The sequence below is a fragment of the Dunckerocampus dactyliophorus genome, chromosome 12, assembly GCF_027744805.1.
Source record: "Dunckerocampus dactyliophorus isolate RoL2022-P2 chromosome 12, RoL_Ddac_1.1, whole genome shotgun sequence".
In the NCBI taxonomy this organism is placed as follows: Eukaryota; Metazoa; Chordata; class Actinopteri; order Syngnathiformes; family Syngnathidae; genus Dunckerocampus; species Dunckerocampus dactyliophorus.
The window spans coordinates 4322491-4341683 of NC_072830.1; the positions used below are offsets into that span (position 1 = coordinate 4322491).

Genomic DNA, 19193 nt, shown 5'->3' on the forward strand with positions numbered 1-19193 from the left:
GTGCACGCTACTATAATTATAAAAGTATTTATTATTTAATTATAAAAGTATGTATGTTATATATGTATACCGGGGGTGCACACATTTTTCAGCTCGCAAGTTCCAAGTCGACATGAGCTGTCTCTTTCTATAAAACATATACCTGTATATAAAATCTAATCGGTAAACCACAGGGGTACCTCGGTTAACGTCCGCCCCGGTTAGCGTGTTTTTCAGTTAACAACCAAAATTTGGCCTCGGCTTGGGTTAGCCCGCTTGTCGAGCGCTGGGCTCTCCAAGCGTTCCCACAATGAACCGCGTGTCAAAACTCTTAACAGTTCCTCGTCATGCTTCACTACGGCGCCGTTTTCGGCAAGAAGATTGATAATATTGACAAAATATGAATTCCATTTCCTACTGTTTGCAGCTCATGATTGGCCACAGATCAGCAACTACAAGGATTCCAAAACATTAGGAAAGAAAACTTCTCCGCCGTATTGTGGCGATTACAGACTTGAGGTTGTGAGTTGTGTGTACGTCGGCGTTGATAATCTGAAATTAAAAACGTCCTTGTGTGTTCTGTACCGTGCTTCTCCATCTTTTTGTCTTTGACTTCCTTAGCCGGAGAATTACACAAGCCAATTTACATGCTCGGATAGTGAAAACAAGCGCAATTACTTGCTATTTCCGCATTAAAAGGGCCTCGCTGTTCCACTGGAAGTGTGTCAACACTCTTAGAGCTTTTTCTCCACTTGTCACTAATCTACAGCAGCGCTGTCGGATAAAAAAAAAGGGGGGGGGAAAAACGCAGTCGTCTTAGCGATTAGCCTGGGAAAAAAACGACTTTTGAAGTAAGCAGCACATGCGGAGCGTTCAATCGCACAGACTTAATGTTCTCCACACTTGTGAAGCTAATATGTTAAAAGTAATAATGTTTCTTAAGATACCAATGCACCCCTGAAGGGCTTTTCCGGGAGAGTGTTGGGCGACGATAAGCGCTTATTGTGAGCGTCACCACTGATACGGACGCTGGCCACCGGGCATCGAGGGGGATCGCTTTCCTCGCAGGAGGCCCTGGCGGGGGTCACGCTGTAATTGTTACATAGCCCAGGGTGCGCTTCTCTCATTTTCAAGGGGAACTCTACGTTTCAGTGCAACATTTTACATGACACACATCCCTGGATATCCAATTACGAAATGATAATAGCTTCTTAGCACCATTTCCCGCCCGCCATTATTCGCCGCGGTGTCAATTTGGAGCTTAACGGAGCAGTGAGCTTTTAATAAAGCCGAGGATTGTGATAGCCAGAGTGCTGTTTGTTTGTGCTGAGGCGGGGATGAGGCGTCGTGGCGCGAAGCCGGCAGATGGTTGGCCGGAGAGAGTGTTGATAACGGTCTCACATGAGTCTGCTGGGAAGCAACATTACGCCCAAGGTCAACGGCAGCAGAAGAATGGAGCATCCTAATGACTGCAGCCTCACGGTTATTTAACACCATCATTTGGACCGGCTGTTGCAGAAAAAACAGTCAGCACCAAATGTGAGCACCGTTTGCCTCACGTACCGTATACCTCGCCGCCGTTCCTGCTTGAACACAGCCTATTATTAGTCCAAAAATATGCACAATTTAAGCAAAATTTAATGTATTTTTTGCTTAAATTAAGCATTTTCAAGTATGAAAATGAAGTAAAATGCAAATATAAGGCATTCAAAGACGTTGTGATGATATGTAGTATTCTACACTGGTCACTAGGTGTCAGTAATGTTGCATTGATGAGAAAATAGCCACTGCAGGAAGTACTGTACACAACAGGAAGCAAAAAAAGAACAACAAGGAACTCCCAATGCAAATATGTCTTACTTATGGCTTATATAGCTCCTATATTGGGTAATACCAGGGTAATGCATTGGGTGAGCATGCTGGGATGTTTTCAGCTCCCAGGTATTGTGTACAGATCTTTGCAACATGGAGGTTGGTCGTGGATGAATTCCATCAATAAAATGCACCTGCGTTGCGGATGGAGTGGCCCATGGTTGGGTTATGCTATGGGCAAGTGTATGCTACACAACGTGGCCCTTTAATGACCTCATTCCTTTGGTGGGATCAATAAAGTGCAATAATTTCGCCTCCTATTAAAGTCCAGCAAACATGAGCAAACATGAGCGCCATGTTGAATTACAAAGTGCTTATCTTCCACTTTTGTTCCTCTGTGGGGTGCAGTCGACATCACAGAGGCGGTGCTGACATCTGCATGGGGAGGGGGACATGACCTCGTATCCATGGTCCACACAGGTTCAGCATGATAGCACAGTAGCATGATTGCATGGTAGTGTGATGGCATGGTAGCATGATAGTATGGTGGCGTGATGGCACAGAAGCATAGCATGGTCGTGTGATTGCACGCATGACAGCAGGGTAGAATTGGAGCACAGTAGCATGTTGGCATGATAATATGGTAGGGTAGCATAGTATGATAGTGTGATGGCATGGTAGCATGATAGCACAGAAGCATAGTATGGTCGCTTGATGGCACGGTAGCATGATAGCAGGGTAAAAAGATAGCACAGTAGCATGGTAGCAGAGTAGCATGTTGCATGATAGCATGGTAGCATAATATGGTAGCGTGATGGCATGATAGCATGATAGCACAGAAGCATAGTATGGTCGCTTGATGGCACGGTAGCATGATAGCAGGGTAAAAAGATAGCACAGTAGCATGGTAGCACAGTAGCATGTTGGCATGATAGCATGGTAGCATAGTATGGTAGCGTGATGGCACAGTAGCATGATAGCACAGTTGCATGATAGCAGGGTAGCATGATTGCACAGTAGCACGGTAGTGTGATGCACAGTAGCATGATAGCACAGTAGCATACTAGCATGATAGCAAGATAGCACAGTAGCAGATGATGGCACAGTAGCATAACATTGTTAGCATTATAGCGCAGTTGTATGTTAACATGATAGCACAATAGCGTGATAGCATGAAAGCACAGTGCTACGGTAGTATGGCAGCGTGGTAGCATGATAGCACAGTAGTATGATAGCACAGTAGCATGATAGTGCAGTAGCATGATAGCATGATAGCGTGATAGCACAGTAGCATGACAGCATGTCAACATGATAGCACAGTAGCACTGTAGTATGGCAGCATGGTAGCATAACAGCACGGTAGCATGATAGCACGGTAGCACGATGATGCATCCACACTGATGCTCCTTTTCATCTGGCAGCTCAGACTTGAAAGTACATTGGGAGTTTTTAAATGGTAGACCTCAGCAAAAGCAATATGGTTCTTGCTTTTCCCAAGAGAACTAGCGTGTGACACAGTCTGCTCGTTGAGACGTGTGACTATACTGGAAGCAAGTGACCTTTGACCTGACCTGTCTCAGATCCGGTACAGTCCAACATTATCAGGGTTCTTGCTGCCCATGCGTGGCCAGGCGACACTGTGTCTGACGCAGAACAAAATCAATAGGGTTCTTGTGTTCAACCATAAAAGTCACATAAAAAGAAGAACAATAAAATAGAAGAAAAAGAATAAAAGAAAAAAATAAGAAAAAGAACAATACAAAACCTGAAAAAAGGACAATAACAAGTTGACACTTTAAATTCATATTTTAATCTTCTGCTTCTTTTCTGCGCGTCTCTGCTTTACAGTGGCATAGTTGAAAACTCAATATTTAATATTAAGCTAGGAAGAAAAAAATGACACTCACACCCATATCCATACGCACACACCCCCCGCCCCCCCCCACCCATAAAAAGCTAATTACTTACAGCAATTTGAAAAACATTTTTTTCTTATTTTTTTTTCTTTCTTACAAAACGAGTTCTTGATGGCGTGAAAAGAAGCGTTGGTGCGTCATGTGACTTTGATACAGTGACGGCGGGTTTGATTCACCAACGTTTGCAGCAAACTCAAAGGCCATAACGGTGATCCTTGTGTCCACTTTCATGATCAAGACAAGGGAAATAAGAACGTAAAACCACCAGCGTACTCATAAGAACAGCTACAATATTTTGGATTATATAGGAAGTGTCAATCATGGTCATAAATACATACAGTTTCTCTCCCCCCCCCCACATTCGAATCCCAGCTTGAAGGAGTCATTGGAGCCACACGGAAAAGAACAAAAGATTAAAAATGACAAGAAACGGTTTGTGAACAACAACAATTAAGCAGCAATATTAAGAAGAAAAAAAGGCATTTTTCATGAAAAAAGGCAGAATTTTTATATTAACAAGTGAACAATTCCCACAAGCTATATTTGCAAATAATAAATAATGTCTTTGTTATTAGTTTTTGTACATCACGTTGATGTTACAGCAATTCATGTATTCATTTCGGCTCTCCTGAGGTAACATTAAGACTTTTTCTCTCGTTATTACGTTAATTCTTGTCATATTACGACTTCATTCTGATATTATTACATGAATTCTTACAATATTACGACTTCATTCTAATATTACTACATGAATTCTTGTAATAATGACTTTATCCTCATGAAATGACATCATTATTTCTTATATCATGACTGTCTTCTTAGAAAAAGGACAGTACTAGTATTTTCTGTAATATTTCAAATTACTGTCTTGACATAAAATTCCAACATTATTCTTATATTGTAACATTTTTATTGAGTAAAACTTTGATTTCTTGTAATATTAAGACTTTTTTCCTGTTATTACAGTAATTCTTGTAGTATCACGTCATTCTTACATGACACTAATTCTTTCTTTTATGCTCATAAAATTTCATGCTCGTTTACATTCAAGTTACGACATTCTCATATTTTTCTCACAACATTTTCATTCATTTCTTGTAATATTCTGACTTTATTCTCATAAAATGACAACGCAATGTCCTGCAATATGACCAATTTATGAGAATTAATTTGTAATGTTACAACTTTGTTCTTGTAAAATGATGATTTTTATGTATTTTAAGAAAATATTTTGATATTCTAAATGTTTTATTGTAATATTATGACTTCACTGTCAAAAAAATTACAACGCAATTTCTTGGAATATGACAAATTTATGAGAATTTATTTGTTTTTGTACAATTATGATTTTTATCTATTTAAAAAAATATTTTGGTATTCTACAGTTTTTAATTGAAGTATTAAGACTTTATTCTTTTATTACATTAATTCTTGTAATATTACAACTTTATGCTCATAAAATGACCTCATGATTTCTTATACTTCAACTGTATTGTCATAAAATTATGACATTTTTCGATTTTTCCTTCTTTCTTTCCTTTTTGATATATTTTGATTAATTTCTTGTAATATTATGACTTTATTTTGATAAAATTACAGTGCAATTTCTTTCAATATGACACATTTATGACAGTTTATTTGTCATATTACAACTTCGTTCTAGTAAAATTATGATTATTTTAAATTTAATATGATTTTAATATTAAAAACACTTTTCTCATGATTTTTTTTTTTTATGACTTCATTTTTATACATTTTTCAAGTGTTCTTTTCAGTGTGGACGTGCTACTCCTTCATAGAAAAAAGCAAACATGGCGAATGATATGAAAATTAAATTAGAACTACTGATTTTTCTTGACCAAAATTCCAATATTTACATGTTATTTACATGGGTTGCGTCGAAACAGCCCCTCGTTAAAAAAAGAAAAAGAAAAAAAGGCTGATGGAACACTTGAAATACTGTACATCATCGCTGTCCAATGTAAAGCATTTGTCTCCATTTTTTTCCCCGAAAATTCTTATTTACGGACAAAAAGCAATATGGATGACACGTGCTTTTCATTGGACGGACGCTCCAATGTAGAAATGCGCCAGGGATCCAAGACTTAACAATATTCTTCACCAATATTTACGTAAGCAAAGTATATAACAGCGATATTGACACACTCAGCATAGTTTTTTTTTCCCAGGAACGCCCGCAAGCTTTCCACTCGCTTCACATTAAACCACAGGATGAACTGTGAGGCGACGCTGCTCTTCTTTCGTCTGGACTCAAATCCTGAGACGAGAACCGGGTCTCGGCGTTCCGCTTCCTCCGCCAGCCCTCGCAATTTGTGCTTTTAACTCGGTAGCGTCTTCTTCTGTAAAAAGTCGGAGCGGGAAAAGGAATGGCGCCGAGAGAAAGCCGCTTCGATCAACAAACAACCGAAAGATTGTGCTTTTTTTCTTTTTTCGGGTGGACTTTGGGATCTCGCTATGCAGTGTTGCGGCGGGGTACACATCCAAAAAAAAAAGCCTCCATTGAACATTCCTGCTTGCTAAAACAACTCCCAAGATATCGTCCGCGAATTGCAATGAAATGAAGCAGGAAGTGGGCGATCGTGTGGTCACATTGAGGCAGCTTCAAATTGCATGTCTGTTGCCAAAAAAAAGGCTAAATGAAATATTCCTTCTTTTCCTCTGCGTGCACGTGGTTGCCTTCCGCGTTGATGATAGCGGTGTCGGCGTCGGGCGCGTCCTCCGCCCCTTTGGCCTCGTGCGTTAGATACGTCCCTGCGCACACAACATAAAACACAACGCACGCCAGCGGTTCAGGCAGATGTAAACGTGCCGCTCTTCGCTCGCCGCGCTCTCACCTTTATGTCTGGCGAGGTAGCGCCCCAGAACGATGATCAAACACAGCGTGATGAAGACCACCACCGCTACAACGCCGCCGATTAGCGCGTGGTCGGGGCCGTGCTGTCCGATGGCGTTTGGATCTGACAGCAGACACAAGACAGAGACGTCTGTAGTGGAAATAGGATGTTTTTCTCCAGCAAAACATACAATATCACACAAAAATGACAGCAAGCATTTTATTACAGTATATGGTCTCCAGGGACAATACTACAGACAGTCAAGCTGGATGCAGCGATCCCTCGCCGCTTTCAAAATGTATTCATTAACAACGTCCATGGATCAATGCTGGGATGGATACATTACAGGGAAAAAAGGGTGAATTTACGGGAATAAAGTAGTACATTTACGAGGAAAAAAAGTCCTAAATTTGCAAGAATGCTGAAGTTATGAAAATAAAGCTGCACATTTATGAGAAAAAAGTTGTAAATTCACGAGAAAAAAAGTCGTAAATTTACAAGAATGCTGAAGTTATGAGAAATAAGTCCTACATTTACGAGAAAAGTCATACATTTGTAAGAATAAGTCGTAAATTTACAAAAAAAAGTCATAAATTTACAAGAAATAAGTCCAAAAATGACAGGAAAAAAAGTAGTAAATTAACGAGAAAAAAAGTCATACATTTACGAGAATAAAATCACACATTTACAAGAAAAAAGTCGTAAATTTACAAGACAAAAGGGCGTGAATTTACGAGAATAAAGTCGTACATTCATGAGAAAAAAGTCATAAATTTATCATAAAAAGGCCAAAATTTACAAGAATAAAGTTGTAAATTTACAAGAATAAAGTTGTACATTTATGAGAAAAAAGGCCTAAATTTACAAGAAAAAAAGCCGTAAATTTACAAGAATAAAGTTGTACATTTACAAGAAAAAAATTCCTAAAATTACGAGACAAAAATGTGTGAATTTACGAGAATAAAGACGTAAATTTATGAGGGAAAAAGTCATACATACTGTATACAAGAATAAAGATAAAGTCATACATTTACAAGAAAAAGGTCCTAAACTTACAAGAAAACAAAGTGGTAAATTTACGAGAATAAAGTCATACATTTACGAGAAAAACTGAGAAATAAGGCGTGAATTTACGAGAATAAAGTAGTACATTTACAAGAAAAAAAGTCGTACATTTACAAGAATGCTGAAGTTATGACAAAGTCGTACATTTATGAGAAAAAAGTCATAAATTTACTAGAAAGAAGTCGCAACTTTATAAGAAAAAATCATACATTTAGGAGAAAAAAAGTAATAAATTTACGAGAATAAAGTCATACATTTACCAGAAAAAAGTCATACATTTTCGAGAATAAAGTGTTACATTTACAAGAATGAAGTCCTAAATTTAAGAGACAAAAAAGCCTAAATTTGACCAAATGTCACATAAGCTCCTCCTTCTCATAGCTGTCTCAGGCAATGCCTGTAACATCAAGTTCCGAGTTTTTTCTGGTAAATTTCCAACTTAATGCTCGTAAATTTACGATTTAATCTCGAAATCCTAGATTATTTGAATACTCTGTCGTAACAGGCATTGCCTGAGACAGCTATGAAAAGGGGGGACTTATGTGACTGTTGGCCTTGGGCATGTGGAGGGGGTGGGGTATTCTTTTATCTTTACGACCTTTTTTTTTCAATGTGGCCCTAATACTCAGTCGTAGAACACAGACCATTATTAGTAAAAAAAATGCATATTTGAGAAAAATTGCGGAATTTTCAAGCCTAAAAATGGGCAAAATTATGTAAAATACAAATACAAGGCATTCACAGGACGCTTTGAGGACGTTGTGATGATATACACTAGTCACTAGGTGTCAGTAATGTTACACTGATGAGGCAATAGCCACCGCAGGAAGTACTGTACAGAACAGGAAGTAAAAAAAAAAACAACAAAAAAAGGAAGAACGAGAAGGAAGTGTCCCAACGCTATCGTGTGAGTGGTTATTTTCCATCATAATATTACAATGTTATTCTTGTAAAATTGCAACTTTTTTTTCTCTTAATATTTAGATTTTATTCTTGTAAAAATTACAGATTTTTTCTTCTGTTGTCTGATTTTTGGGGTTTTTTTTTTTTTGGTTTTCTTGTTTTTATGATTTATTATTATTTTCTTATTATGTCTACTATATTGGGTAACTGGTGTGGCGATCAGACATTCTATGAGCATCCCCAGGAGGGACCCGGCGCACCCTAATAACGCGATACCATTTGTTCTGCACTCTCTAGCTCCGCCCCTTTCATATCCTACACCTGGGATTGGTACCCAACACCAGAGTGCCAAAAATTCTTTGGATTTTGGTATATTACAGTATGTCTTATTTTCTCTTGTTATGTCAACTATATTGGGTTATAGGAGTGTAAAGGTGACTATGGGGTGTTATTTCATGTCGAGAGGGCTCTAATAATGTTAAAAAGCATATTTTGAAGGTTGTAAACAGGTTTTGTATGTTTAATGTGTCTTATTTTCTCTTATTATGTCTACTATATTTGGTAATAGGAGTGTAAAGGCAACTATTGGGGTGCTATTTCATATCTAAAGGGCTCTAATGATGTTAAAATGCATATTTAGAAGGTGGTAAACAGGTTTTCTATGCTCTACCTACATAAATATTCCATTTATAAGTAAGGAATCATACTTGTCGGAAATTCAGTTATCGCACACTTAAGGAATTTCACAAAACATGTTATGAAAGAAGTGTTTAACATTCTCAGGTCAAGTTGACCACTTCTTTAGCGCCATTGGAGTTCACAGAAAGATCCTTCAACACAACTGGCATTATGTTATTACTATATATATATACAGTATACTGTACAAATAAAAGGTCCAAGAAAAGGCCCTAGTATTAAACCAGTGTATTGTACTGTGCTGTACTGTATTGTACTGTATTGTACTGTATTGTACTGTTTACCCAGAAGTGAATGAGTTGGCATGTTTTACCTTTTGAGTGCAGCTTCTCTCAATTACATGAGCAACGCCCGCAGGTGATGAACTCCCAAAGAAATGGAGCATGCATAGATTGCTCTGGTACAAGTGTGTGTGTGTGTGTGTGTGTGTGTGCGTGTGTGTGTGCGTGTGTGTGTGTGTGCGTGTGTGTGTGTGCATGAAACACCTCCCATCTTTGAGGACAAAAGCAGAGGCGGCAGAGCGGTCAACTCATGTAGCAAAAGCAAAGCTTATTTTCTGGCTGGCTTTGTTAGCTCATCAATCAGCAAGCACATGCTCTCTGTCATGTTCGCCAGCGTGGAGGTGGGGCCAGGAGGCGGTCCAAGGGGGTGGGGGTGTGGGGGCTGTGGTTGCCTGTTGTGGTAATCGGCAGCAATGGATGAAAACATGGCCGCAATAACAAACCGAAAAACAAAACGACGAGTAAGCCGTCTCAAACTGTGGATGAGTCATGTGACCTGATGTTCACAGCAACGTTATGGATTCATTAAAGTCGCCTTTAGTCGCCGGGGTCTCTAATTAGCGGCTGTAGGCAACCTCCTGATGTTGTCTCTTTCGCCAAACACTGCAGCCATTTCTCAGCTGCACGTAATGGCATCATCCTGTCCCAGGGGTGTCCAAAGTGTGGCCCGCTGGCCATTTGTGGCTGCGGCTGTTTTTTATTGGCCTGTGGCCATTCCAAAAATATAATTTTACAAGAAAACTGAAAAAAAAAACCTAAAGTGCAAATATTACAAGAAAAAAGTTAATCATTTTACGATAATAAATCATAATTTTACAATAACGTTACAATGAAAAATAATGTCATTTTAGTAGCATAGAGTTTAAATATTAAAGAAAAAAAACTTAAAAAATAAAAATAAAAAAAGGTCATTATATGGAAAATAATCAAAACAATAAAGTTAGAATTTTTGGGAAATTAGGTTGTGAAAAAAGTCAAAATATTAAAAGTAGTATTTGAATAAGAACAAAAGTTGCAATTTTATGAGAATAAACTCGTATTATAAAGAAAAATAATGTCATTTTAATAGCATAGAGTTTACATTTTAAAGAAAAAAAACATTTTAAAAATAATTTAAAAAAAGATCATACAGTATATGAAAAATAAACAAAACAAAATGAAGTTAGAATTTTTGGGAAATTAAGTTGTGAAAAAAGTCAAGATATTAAAAGTAGTATTCGATCAATTTTATGAGAATAAACTCGTAATATTATAAAGAAAAACAATGTCATTTTAGTCGCATAAAGTTGAAATGTTAAAGAAATAAAACTTTTTAAAAAGTCGGACTATTATGCAAAACAAAATAAAGTTGTAATTTTGGAAAATTTGACTGCGGAAAAAATTCTAATATTCAGAGAATAAACTTTCAATATTATGATGAAAAATAGTAACATTTTAATAACATAGAGTTTAAGTATTAAAGAAAACATATATTTGTTTTTTAAAAGTTATAATATGACAAACAAATAATATTTGAAAAAAGATTATTTAAGAAGAAAGTTGAAATATTTGGAACATTTTAAAAATGGGGGGAAAAAGATCATAATAATATGCTACATGACAAAGCTGGAAGCTGACAAAGATGGAGTTTTTTCTTGAAATATATATGAACTTCTTAGCATATCTTTACAAAATATCAAAGTGGCAAAGTTTCATCCTTTCATTTTTCACTCTGTGGCCCACCCCTGTCCTGTCCGCTGCTATCTTGCTGACATCGCCGAGTAATTAGGACACGTGGACTGAATAAAGCGTATTAGGGAGCATAACGGGCGGCTGGTGACAAATGCGGGCTGGAGCAATGACACGTATTGCCTCCCGGCGCCACAAGTTAATCTTCCGGGCTGAGATGATCCACTGTGGAGGAGACCGCCGCCTGGTGTGATGGACGCCCTGAGGAAAGACATGCAGCTTCCACCTGCTCCACCCTTCATTGCTTTCACTTTGATATTTTGTTTCATCGGATGGAGTTGAACGGAAATGCTTGGCAACAAAACATCACCACGACAGCTTCTTGACCTTTGCGGAAACTCGGCTCCATGAATTCTACCTAGCAACAAGTGACGTGTCGCTAAACACATGACAACACACCTGGTCTGCCAGAGAAGAAGAAGTCTTGTCAACCTAACCACTCACAATATTTAGCGAGTGATCAAACACCCTCTGGATATTCTTTTTCAAAACAGCTACTAGCCATGCCAATTTTAGGACTATTATTATTATTATATGGTGCAGTTGTATTATTCATGCTAATATTGATATTATTTATTGCGTTGTGCATGTTTTTCTCTGTGGCACGTGCATGAAAGAAGAAGAAGAAGCAAAAAACACTCACCGTAGACAAAGAGTACATATTCAGCGCTGCTGGTCCCCAGGTGGTTGCTGGCCTCGCAGCGGTACGTGCCGTTGTCCGTTTTGTTCAGCGTGGTGATGGTGAGCTCTCTCCCCTCCACAATCATGCGCTCCATGTCGGGCAGCTCACCTCCGTCTTTGGACCACAGCACCGGTTCTGGTCTGGGGAAGTCAAGACACGACACAGGACAGGTTGTAGTGGAGGTCAATAACAGAGATTATAAAGTGGATCTAAGCCAATTTGGGGTGGGTAATTGGTTCCAGAATTTCGGCAAAGTATGTTTGTTTATTTATAAATGGAATATTTTGGTAGTTAGAACATAGAAAACCTGCTCACGACCTTCTAAGTACGCCTTTTAACATTATTAGAGCCCTCTAGGCATGAAATAACAACCCTATAGTCACCTTTACACACCTAACTATAAAAGTACACTTCACTCGCTAAAGATACTGCAAAAAAGGATTAGGATTAAGATAATCTGTAATGCCACGTATAGAGAACATACGTATAGAGCACTATTTTGAAAATCACTATTAAAATGTGATGATCTGGTTGATTTTCAAACTGCTAAAATGATGCATAAAGCAAACAGTAATCTGCTACCTAAAAACGTGATACAATGCGTCTCGACAAGAGAGGAGAAGTATGACCTCAGGGAGAGAACAACGCTAAAAACCTTCAGCATCTCAGGATGTGGAATCCAACTATGGAACGGATTGAGCAAGGAAGTCAAACGATGCACTAAGATGGGCGATGTCAAGAAACAATACAAGCAGTTGATGTTTGCAAAGTGCAAGGAAGAAGAGTCTGTGTACATACAATGCTATGTCTAAACACGACTACACTCACTACTAACTCTTCCTTCTTGTCGCCTATTGTGTGACTGCGTTATAATATTCTCACTGGTTTTTCTACTAGTTATTATTATTCCTCTGTTTTTTGGCCGCTAACTCCTTCATTTTTTAACCGATTCAAACCATTCAAGCGTCAAATCGTTCAGCTCATTCGGGAATGGTGTGCCAGCTATTCAGATTTTTGCACAATCCCCCATTTTCCGAGATTTTTTCCATATTTTTCACATTTCTCAGCCAATTCGGACCACCACAGAATGTTCAAATCATTGGGGATTTTTGGTCTAGGAGGAGGAGTGGCTGTGTTCGTGGACAAACATCTGAACTGAAAAATGGTAAAGAATATATCATTTGCTATTGACAACATCTTATAACAACTGAAATCTGTAAAGAAAAAAGCAAAAATGTGTTAATAAATTGCTTATATAGAACTCCAAAGTCAAGGATTGGAATGTTTGAGGATTGGATTAAAACAACCTTTACAGACACACAGTAGGTCAACTTTCACATGTGGAGACTTCAATATTGATCTTCTGAATCCACATAAGTCCAAGGAAATAAATGACTTCATAGATACATTGAATGGTTTGAGTCTATATCCCAAAATCAGCAGACCAAGCAGAATAACAAACCACTGTGCCACCTTGATCCATAATATATTCACCAATGACTTGGACAACAACACAACTAGTGGCCTGTTAATCAACGACATCAGCGACCACCTTCCAGCGTTTACAATTTACAACGGACATTATAATAAAAGACAGATGGAGGCCCAAAAGACCTTTCAAAGACTGCGCACAGAGAAGAGCGTCAGCGCTTTCAGGAAAGATCTAGAAGAACAAAGATGGGAGAGTGTCTACAGTGCAAAAGATGTGGACGAACACTTTCTGAACACTTCTGTGGAGCTCTGTGACAAGAACTGTCCCTAGCGAGAAATGTCCAAGAAGCAAAAGAAAAACAATCAGCCATGGATGACAAAAGGAGTGGAAAATGACTGCAAGAAGAAGAATACATTCAACAGGAAATGTATCATACAACATACTCAAGAAGCAGGAAAAATATAAGACTTAAGAAAATAAGTTGACAACAATCTTGAGAGTGTGCAAGAAAGAACATTATAGTCAATTACTAGATAAGAATAAAAATAACATTGGAGCAACTTGGGGCATTTTAAATATTATATTATTATAAAAAACAGCACCAAGAAAGCAGACTACCCTCACTATTTTATGGTTGGAAACACTAATAAGGATGATATGAATGAGGTAGTTGAAATGTTTAACAGCTACTTTGTCAATACTGGACCAAAACTGGAAGAAGAAATCCCAGAAGCCTGGACAATGGAGGAAAGGAATGAAACCATAGATAGGAATCCTAATTCCGTGTTTCTCACCGATGTAACTAAAAAGGAAATCACTGACATTGGCAATAATTGTAAAGCAAAAACATCAACTGAGATCAGTGAGATCGTAGAACTGTTAACACATATCAGTAATTTACCATTTCAGACTGGAAAATTTCCTAACAAAATGAAAATAGCTAAAGTAGTTCCAATCTTTAAAAATGGAGACAAACATCAATTTACACATGACCGACCAGTTTGCTTATTACTCCAATTTTCTAAAATCATCGAGAAGCTATTTAATAACAGGTTGCATACATTTATGAATAAGAATGAATTACTAGCAGGTAGTCAGTATGGTTATAGAGCTAACATTTCAACTTCTATGGCCCTGATTGAAATCACGGAGGAAATTAGTAATGCTATAGACTACAGAAAGTGAGCAGCTGCCGTATTTATGGATCTCACAAAAGCCTTCGATACAATTAATCACAACATCCTAACAACAAAATTAGAAAGGTACGGAATCAGAGGATTTGTTTTGAAATGGGTTAAAAGCTAACTAGCAAACAGGAAGCAATTTGTAAAGCTAGGAGAATATACATCTGCAACTTTAAATATTATGTGTGGAGTACCCCAGGGGTCAATATTGGGACCAGAACTGTTCAATTTGTACATCAATGATATCTGTAAAGTGACAAAAGACTTAAAGTTGGTATTATTTGCGGATGACACTACTGCCTTTTGCTCTGGGAAAAGCACACAAGGGCGAATTTAAACAAGTCACAGATGAAATGGCCATATTCAAAAGATGGTTTGATAAAAACAGATTATCCTTGAACCTAAGTAAAACTAAAATAATGCTATTTGCTAATAGCAGAAAGGACACGTACGACCAAATACAAATAGACGGAGTGGAAATTCATTTCTGGACGATCATAATAGATGAAAAAATTAGCTGGAAATCTCACATCAAAAATATGCAACATAAGGTGGAGAGAAATACTTCAATATTGAATAAAGCAAAATTTGTTCTTGATCAAAAATCCCTCCACACTCTTTACTGTTCTCTGGTATTACCATATCTAACTTATTGTGTGGAGATATGGGTTAATAACTATAAAAGCAATCTTCACTCGCTAAATGTACTGCAAAAAAGATCAGTGAGGATAATTCATAATGCCGTGTATAGATATCCCTTATTTTTGAAGTCACAAAGATTAAAATGAGCTGATTTGGTAAATTTTCCAAACCGCTGAAATAATGCACAAAGTTAACAATTACCAGCTACCCCAAAATGTCATACAATACTTCTCTACAAGAGGGGAGAAACTGATCTTAAGAAAAAACTAAACTTGAAACACTTGAATGTGAGAACAACGCTAAAAACCCACAGCATTTTGGTATGTGGAATTAAATCATGGAACGGATTAAGCAAGCAACTTAATGCACCAAGATTAGCGACTTAAAAAAAACAATACAAGCAGTTGATGTTTGCAAAATACAAGGCAGAAGAGTCTTGAACTTGTTTTGTTATGCTCGTCTCTATTTATTATGATTTATTTATGATTATGCTGATTATTATATCAATTGTGAAAAAATCTTACCAATTACATCATCATATTGTTACATTACCTTATCATTATTCTATGTATTAAAAAAATCACATTTGGATTGCAGCAGAGTGCAGCACAAAAGGTATGGTGTTATTAGGGTGTGTCAACTCACATGGGGTTTCCTCTGGAGAAGCACTCCAGTTTGAAGTACTGTCCCTCCTGTGGGATGCTCATAGAATGTCTGATCTCCACATGAGGAGCGTCTGCAGAGAGGAGGAACAGAACGTGGTGACAAAAAAATAAAGGCGGTATCCGGCTCTCCAGGGATTGGGCAGCTCCCATCCCCGCCTGCCGTTGCTGCTAATCCCTTACCTGCATGCTAATCCTGCACTAATCCCGAGGGAAATGCAAAGCTAAACCTGCACACATACGTGTAATCTCACGTCTAGTGTTTCCTTCTCATTGCTAATCAACATAGTCAACATAATCCAGCTTTCTACGAAATGTGTGTGGGTTGTGTGGGTGAGACTCACAGTGGACCTGCAGGACTTCAGTGGTCATGTAGGGGTTGGACAGAGACACATGTTCCACCATGCAAGTGTAGGCCACGCCATCATCTCCTCTGTCCACCTGGAAGTACAAGCTGCTCCTCACCAGGAAGGACTTGCCCGTGGACATCACCTCCATGGAGCCTGACAGGGACAAACGGGCTTCAGCAATATTGCCAAGAAAATACATCAAAATGATAACACCAAAAAATACAAAAATAAGCATAAAATTACGAGAAGTCATGTCATAAATTGAGATTCTTTTTTACTGAATATTTTATATTGCAATATACTTTAATACAACTTTTGTCTCCTATTAATATACTTATATTAAACTGTATTTGAAATATTTGCTACTTGTATCTATATATAAGATACTTTTTGGAAAAGAGAAAGAGAATACACAGAGATAACATTGAAAGAGCAAACTGCATGATTTTATTTTATGGTTAACTATCTAATCGTAATATGCGGAATGAAAAAAAATTCAACTTTATTCTGATTTATAAAATTCTTATTTTATTTTCACAATATTACAGCATGTTTTGCCCTCATAAAATCATTTTTCTTCCTCATTAAATGATTACAAATTTATTCAACAGCTATTATCACTAAAAATGACACAAAATGACATTACTATTAATTCTAAAACGTTATTCATAATATTTAATTTCTCTTAAAAAACGTATTTTTTATTGTAATATTCTTGTCACGCTTTGCAGTGACACCACTCTGGTGCTGCAGGTGAGCTACCTATTGGTCTCTGTTTGTTTTGGATTTGGTTTCTCAGGTGTTTCTCATTGCAGGGCCACCTTGATGGGTGAAGCTACTGAACGAGCCACAGGTGTTCCTAATCAGAGCTGCCTCTTTATATTCACACCTGTGGCAGCAGGAAGGCGTCGTTTGATTGACCTTCATGGACTCACGCCACAAGCCATCGTCATCTTCCCAGACGCATTCTTGCTGCCCGTCTTCATCCTTGACCTTACACGGTAGATACAGTATATACTGTCTTTTTTCTATTGCCTTCCTGCCAGTTCGGTAGCTTCTCCCTGTTAGCCCTCCCGTTTGGAGTTTGGCAGTCTTTATGTTCGGTTCGCTTCCTTCGTGGTGCTATTTTGTTACTGTTTGCCCTGCACCATAGATTTTTGTTGTTATCCCTTTTTTTTCCTTCTTTTTGTTGTGGTACGAACTATTAAAGGACTTCCTTTTTGACACCACCCTGCCTGTCTGCCTTTTTGGGTCCAACCAAGTTCACGGCGTGACAGAATCAAACGACCACACTGATGGACCCTGCAGAGCAGGAAAAGATTTTTTTGGCACTCAAGGCTCATGGCCAGACTATTAGCCGCCATGAGCAAGTCCTAGAAGACATGTCGACCCTCCTTAAAGACATTCATGTCCGGACACTTGCCCAGGCCACCTCCTCTGAAGACCAGCCCTTACATGCTGTCCCAGTCACACCCTCCTTCATGCTGCCCAGTTCCTCCGTCCGGGAACCCAGCATGCCCCACCCGGCAAGGTTTGGAGGTGATTTTGGTCAGTGCGGGTTGTTCGTGCACCAGTGCTCCCTCATATTTGCACAACAACCAAGCACATACGCCACAGACTCCGCAAGGGTAGCATACATGCTTAGCCTCCTTTCGGGGCGCGCTGCCAGTTGGGCGTTGGCCATCTGCGAAAAGAAAACAGAGCTACGTGACAACTTACCCCTGTTTGTGACAGAGATGAAGAAAGTATTCGACCACCCGATGCGAGAGCGAGAGGCTGGCATGCGCCTTCTCTCCATCCGCCAGGGCAACTCCTCTGTCGCGGACCACTCTGTCATGTTCCGCATTCTCGCGGCCGAAAGCGACTGGGACGAGAAGGCACTACGCTGCAGCTACCTAGGAAGCCTCAGCTCCCGCCTTCAGGACGAGCTTGCAGCACGGGACGAGACAAGATCATTGGAGGAGCTGATCGCTTTGTCTCTTCGGTTGGATGGTCGGCTGCGGGAACGCTCATTCCAACGCCGAATGGAGACCCCCACCTTTCCACAACGGGCATCACCATCAACCCTTCCGGATCCCCTCCTTCCTCCTTCGGATGTCAGTGGACCGTCTTCGGGGGATTCCAGCGGAATCGAGCCCATGCAGCTGGGAGCCAATCGCCTGTCATCGACCGAGAGGAGCCGGCGGCTGCGCCTCCATTTGTGCCTCTACTGTGGGGAGGCGGATCACTCGCTCGCTGGTTGTCCGGTTCGCCCTGGAGGGCGCCGATCGCCTTCCTCCAGCGAGAGACCTTCAAAGGGCTCAACTGTGGTCGGACGTCTCCAGATCGAAGGTACGCTGTCATGGGGGCGAGAAGCATTATCCATAAAGGCTCTTGTTGACTCAGGAGCAGACGATAATTTTATTGACTGTGAGTTAGTAAAGCATTATAACATTCCTACTGTGTTGTTACCGTCTGCTAAGACTGTGCGCTCACTTGATGGTGGCCATCTTGCTAGCATTACTAGCCAGACTATTCCCTGTACTCTTCTCCTTGCGGGTAACCATCGGGAGACCATTAGTTTTTTGATAATCCCATCACGTTCAGCTCCGGTGGTCCTTGGCCTCACATGGCTTAAACAGCACAGCCCCACAATTGATTGGGCTATACTTAAAGTTACCAATTGGAGTAATCTTTGTCACAGTCACTGTTTGCGCTCTGCTGCTACACCCGCTTCTCACGCCAATCGTCCTCCACCGGCTCCTCCTGACCTCACTTTAGTGCCCAAGGAATATCACTCACTCCACAAAGTTTTTTGTAAGGATCGTGCTATGTCTCTTCCTCCTCACCGGCCTTATGATTGCTCCATTGAGTTGTTGCCAGGTGCACCTCTTCCCTCTAGTCGTCTTTATAACATCTCTCAACCTGAACAGAAGGCACTCGAGGATTATATTTCCTCTTCTCTCGCGGCAGGTCACATACGTCCATCGTCTTCTCCTCTGGCGGCTGGGTTCTTCTTCGTTAAAA

At 39.4% G+C, this 19193-nt stretch overlaps 1 protein-coding gene across 3 annotated transcripts in view; it reads right to left on the minus strand.

The window, feature by feature from the left end:
- Window positions 1-2964: 2964 nt before the first annotated feature.
- cadm2b (cell adhesion molecule 2b) overlaps window positions 2965-19193 on the minus strand; it is a 156118-nt gene continuing 139889 nt past the window's right edge. For 2 of the 3 annotated variants that reach the window (XM_054793554.1, XM_054793551.1), the window contains 5 exons: window positions 16182-16340; window positions 15821-15911; window positions 11879-12057; window positions 6563-6712; window positions 2965-6479 (listed from right to left, as the gene is read on the minus strand). In XM_054793554.1, coding sequence (XP_054649529.1) covers window positions 6361-6479; window positions 6563-6712; window positions 11879-12057; window positions 15821-15911; window positions 16182-16340 — 698 coding nt within the window. In that variant the 3' untranslated portion in view covers window positions 2965-6360. The remainder of the gene's footprint in view (window positions 6480-6562; window positions 6713-11878; window positions 12058-15820; window positions 15912-16181; window positions 16341-19193) is intronic. The other variant, XM_054793553.1, reaches the window with a different exon arrangement.